The sequence below is a fragment of the Lathyrus oleraceus genome, chromosome 5 (assembly GCF_024323335.1).
Source record: "Lathyrus oleraceus cultivar Zhongwan6 chromosome 5, CAAS_Psat_ZW6_1.0, whole genome shotgun sequence".
Classification (NCBI taxonomy): Eukaryota; Viridiplantae; Streptophyta; class Magnoliopsida; order Fabales; family Fabaceae; genus Lathyrus; species Lathyrus oleraceus.
This window is the reverse complement of record NC_066583.1, coordinates 189739940-189745175: the sequence shown is the minus strand read 5'-3', so window position 1 is coordinate 189745175 and position 5236 is coordinate 189739940. Positions and strand designations below refer to the sequence as shown.

The 5236-nt window shown below is 35.6% G+C and overlaps 1 protein-coding gene across 1 annotated transcript; it reads left to right on the top strand.

Moving 5' to 3' along the window:
- The first annotated feature begins 1888 nt into the window (after positions 1–1888).
- On the top strand, positions 1889–4765 carry LOC127082477 (uncharacterized). The gene is made up of 5 exons (XM_051022713.1): positions 1889–2273; positions 2347–2429; positions 2524–2699; positions 3862–3970; positions 4325–4765. The coding sequence occupies exons 1-5, from the start codon at positions 1988–1990 to the stop codon at positions 4631–4633; spliced, it is 963 nt and encodes a 320-aa protein (XP_050878670.1). The 5' UTR covers positions 1889–1987; the 3' UTR covers positions 4634–4765.
- The last annotated feature ends 471 nt before the right edge of the window (positions 4766–5236 follow it).

The window sequence follows — 5236 nt, the reverse complement described above, 5'->3', positions numbered from 1 at the left end:
TATCAAATCATGCATTAATATTTTTAACACTTAAAGGAAGTGCATCTCTGGATTTCTCCCAAACATGTATCTTCAGATATATTTTTGAGTAAAATAGGGGTGTTTCACTTGCAACATCTTTGTTGATATGATTTTGGGTGTTTTCGGAGATATATTTCTGGACACAGGAAAGATATTTTCGGGTTTTCTAGAGAGGTGTGGGTCGCACCTAGGTGAAAAAAGAAATCCTAAATATTTTGGAAATTTCTTTTCTCACCCTTATGGTGTGCCTCACACCTATGAAAATCCAAAAATGCCCTAAAAAAAATTCGAAGATGCATCTCCAAACGCGCTTGAATCTCCTCATCCTTCGTAAATCAAGCAGTCACCCCATTTTATCAAATATTGGTTTGGAGTTGCATCTGCGAATATTTATGGGGTTAATTCGAAGATGCATCTCCGAAAGCACATTTTTCCTTCGTAAATCAAGCAACCACCCCATTTTTGCCTAAAAATCATCTAGAGATGTATATGTGAATATTTCTGGGGTAAATTTGAAGATGTATCTCTGAAATCTTCTCTGCATGTTTTTGTGTAATCGTCATCTCGCCAATGGGGAAGTTGAAATATGACGTTTCCTTATGCCATATCTCAGCAAAAGCATGCCATGGTTAATGGTCTTGTACCCGGAAGAACGCAAGCCTATAAAATCGGAGTACTGGAGAACACTCTAGAACCAATGATCATTAGGTCGATAAAGCTTCAAAATCTTTCTATTATGGTTAACAAACTTCAGACAATCGCGCTCATATTAAAAAAAACAAAATATCAGTCGTAGGGCAAGTGTTTAAAACATATAAATAACAATCTTTAACAAAAATACCTCTTTATCTCAGGCATGCCCATCAATAGCATCTTTATAGTATATAAGTAAGGAGGTGTCAGAGGGTCCTCCTGAAAAAGGGTATGCAAGTGGAGGAACAACATCATGTGCAGCAGCGAGAGCTTCCTCACGGTCTACGTGATCAGGGGAGACTTGCCTCTGGGATGAGGACCCTTGTGATATACGACTCCTAGAAGTCGATACTTCCCCCTCAAGTGACCTATGGATGGTTCCTCACCTAACTCTGGTCTGCTTATTTTGAAGCCTAGCCCCCTAACGTCGAACAGACGCGTGCTGGATTTCACGACCGAGTCTCAGTCTGTCGTCGTTATTTGCAACCATTTTTCCTAAAACAATACGAGAAAAGACACCAGATTGCGTTCAGAACAATTTCAGATATGCACATCGGAAAACCACTAAACCACCAATTCTGAGATGCATCTCTGAAAAAGCTTGTATTTGCATCAGTGGTAAAAAGTGATATCAGACTTGCCTTAACAACCCAAAACGCAACCAAATAATAGTGCATATCTCTAACAACTATCTATTACGATTTTGACTACTACCTAATGCATTTATAACAAACTATTTTACCTAATACATTAATCAAAAATCAAAATAACTGAAATGAGTAACTTACTAAAAAGAGTGTGAGGATGAATAAATGAAGTTAGTTGGGATTGAAATGCTTGAAGTAGAGGTAGTGTTTATCCTTAAAGAAACTTGAAAAATTGATTGGAAGTATATTGTTACGAGCTCCAATGTTGTTTGAAGTTGAGGATGAACATATTTTCAAAAATGAAGAAGGAGAAGAGGAAGGATTTGGTGTGATATATACATTAAACACGTTCGAAGGTGCATATCCGAATATCCCTATAGATTTGAAATTAAAGATTATTTCATAGATGAATCTAAGAACAAATCTTAAAACAAATACGAAAATGTATCTCCGAAAACTGTGGGTATTTTTGACTTTTTGCTAAGGGTTTTTGAGAGAATTCTAAGGGGTGGGAAAAAGTTTGCCAAGGGTTTGAGAGAGTATAAGGGGGTGGGATACAAATTGCCAATATTTTTCATATGTCACTTTCTTGTCCTTTCACAAATTCAGTAGAAAAAAGAAGCTGAATGGATTTGATTAAAGCTTCAAGCCTGTTGCAACCATGGCGAATTCCTTTGTCACCACATATCACCATTACTAGGTTTAGAAGTTGGAATTGTTTCTATGCCCCTTCTTCTACTTCAACCCAATTTTCTTCCTCTCAGTTTTCTACTTTTCCATACACTCCAATAAAGCCCCTTGTTATTCCTCATGGAAAGAAGAAAATCTCTGATTCAGAGCCCGTTCTAGAATCCACCATCGTACAAGAAGTATCATCAGACGAAGAAGAAGATGATGATGAATTTGAATACGGTAGGTATAACTACTGTCAATCTCTCAATTATTTTTTCCCTTAAACTGTCAATTGAAGTTGTTATTTACACAGACTCAGAAATTGATGAGGATATGGATGATGATAGTGACGGAGACGAAGAGTACTATGACGAGGAGGAGGATAGTGTACCCTATGTAAGTTTTGTTGGAAACCTAATCATTATTGTGTTGTTGAATGAAAAAACTCAATTTTGTTGAAGAATTGACTTGACTTTGGTTGTTTTTGAAGGCCGGTGATGGTGGCGCAGGCGGGGGAATTTCCCTCGCCGGAACATGGTGGGATAAAAAGGCATTAGCAGTTGCTAAAGAGGTTACTATGTCTTTCGATGGGGACTTGCAAATCTATGCTTTCAAAACTTTACTCAATTCCACAGTTCAAGTGCGTATTGAAAAGCTTTCCAACAAGTAAGAATTCATCATCAATGTTGTTATAATGTTTTAGAGATAGATGTAGTTCTATGTAGTTCTAAGAAAATGTTGTTTTCTTGTATGAATTAATTAATTAAAGATAGGTAGTAGTAATGTTTTAATCAAATTCAACTGATTGGGTTAGATTAAGAGAGAAACAAACCAGTGGTATCAAATATCCGCCATGGCGGCACTGTGACGGATATACATGGCAGTTTTTAGGCCCGCCGCAATGACGGAAATAATGTTTTAGAGATAGATGTAGCTCTCTTGTGTTTTTCTTCTATGTTTAAGTTTTATTGCTATGTACTTTAGGTTATTTAATTATTAATTATGAAGGTCTCTTTAATTGTGTTTTTTCTATTTTTTAGCATTTATTTTTACTTTGTACTTTGATTTTTATTTACAATAGCGGATATCTTGCTATTTTGCTACAATAGCATTGTAGGGGTCGGTGCTACGTGACACTGTTATGTTGGATTAACAACATATAAGAGTGTTTGTTAGAAGGGGAAATATTTGTGCTATATAGCATAAGGATATCTCTTTCTTGGGAAACAATGTGATTTTAGGCGATTCTCTCTTGTTGCTGCAGTTTTATTTAAAAAAAGGATCAATAGAAAAAAAGTTGTTGAAGTTTAATTCAATTTATTAGTAAATGGTACTCTTAACCAATGCAATGCAACTAGGTAAGAAAACGTAGAAGCTTTTATTTACTTTTGTAATTTAAGTTCTGCCGAGCTTATGGAAAGAAACTATTGTCTTGTAGCACCTTCCCCTCATAATGAAGTAAGAAAAAGTCCCAAGATTGTTAAAATCATATCGCAGGTTCTGAAATGCTGCATTGGATTGGTGGCAAACCTTTGCTTGTGTTCCCCTAATGCTCAATGATTTATGACAGATCATGAGTGCAAACCTTTTTGTAACCTCCAAAGGGACTTTTTACCCTATTGATAAAAACAGTAAATGCTTCCATGCCCTGCCCCTGCTCAATAACGAATTTCTGGCATAACAACAGAGGCACTCATCAAGGATCAATAATCTGCATTATTGTGTTCCTCTAATGCAATTATTTTATTTTGCATAAACTGTTGCTGAACTGAACTTGCTATTATATACTTTTGATGCATGCTTATTTATGAATTTCCATGCACAATAGATCCGGCTCCCCCACCATGGAAGATATTGAAGCCTTTTCTACAACTTACAGAGCAAAATTGGATGAAGCGGAACTTGCCAAATTCATTCCTGAGAATTTAAGTTTGGAGGTACCATCTCAAATATCTTACTGCATTGTCATATGTTGTAGGTAGAGATATAATTTGTGATTATCACAATAAACTATGTTTGAATGAAAATTATTGAAGGAGTAGTAGGAACACACTCTCTAATCCACACTTTCTAACACTTTTTTATTAGTTAAAATTCAGAGTCCTACCAAATCACGTGTTCCATATAAATTTGGTGAGACCCATATGAATTTTAACCAATAAAACTGTGTGTGACAAAGAGTATGTTGTTAGCATTATTCTTATTGCAGTACTCTTTGGTCCAGTTGGTTTAACTTGTGGCTTATTCACATTCCACATGAAGCTTTTATATCTCTAGATGTGTTCCTTCAGGTGTCTTCACCAGGTGTTGAAAGAATAGTTCGAATTCCTGATGACCTAGACCGATTCAAGGAGAGACCTATGTATGTGAAATATGCCATTGAAGATGACTCAAATAATCCATCTGCAGAAGGCGACGGTGTCTTCAAGCTTGAATCCTTCGACATGGAAACAAAATATTGCACTTGGAGTTTAGCAGACGTGAGAGTCAACAGAGAGAAAGCAGGGAAAGGAAGACCACTGAATAAAAAACAAAGAGAATGGCGATTAAGTACTCCCTTCGGTTCATTACGTTTGGTACGGTTGCACTCAGACATTTAAGTAACTTATTTTCCTTAACAGTTAAGAGTTAGATCTGTCATTTTCCTCTATGTATGTGTCTGTATATGTCACTCATGTAAGGATCTCACATTTGTTGCTTTGTTAATACATATAATTAATTTTATTGATTTAGAGCTTAGATTGTCAATTGCTTCTGTAGCAGCTGCTATTAGCGGCGCAACAGCATTGTTGTCATGATTATACAATCAGCTTCTGTTATTCATCATAGACTTAGCTTCTGTTGTCTGTTTGTTTTAGAGGGTGGTTGGAAACGCTTTTAATATTTAACTTCACCAATTAACAGTAAAAATGATATTGAGCCTGATTAATCATGTTTTGAAGCAGAACCAGACAGTTGCTAAATATTATTCCTACAACTTGCACATTCCAAGGTTCAGACCCTGAAATACTTGCAATGGTTCAGATTTTTTGGTTTGTGCAAAATGAGAACACTTGCGTGGGTCTGGTTCTTATATTATACACTTGTTAGAATTGATTTTAACATAATTGAGTTTAGAATAATTGATTAATGTTTGAATACATATATATAAAAATAGTTGAACAATAAATTTCAATATAAAAATCAAATTTAAATTCAGAAAC

Bases quoted from the DNA above. Each gene is read 5' to 3' on its own strand.
- LOC127082477 (XM_051022713.1), top strand. From the start codon at position 1,988: ATGGATTTGATTAAAGCTTCAAGCCTGTTGCAACCATGGCGAATTCCT. The intron at 2,274-2,346 runs GTAGGTATAACT...TTATTTACACAG, and splicing joins TGATGATGAATTTGAATACG to ACTCAGAAATTGATGAGGAT. The intron at 2,430-2,523 runs GTAAGTTTTGTT...TTGTTTTTGAAG, and splicing joins AGGAGGATAGTGTACCCTAT to GCCGGTGATGGTGGCGCAGG.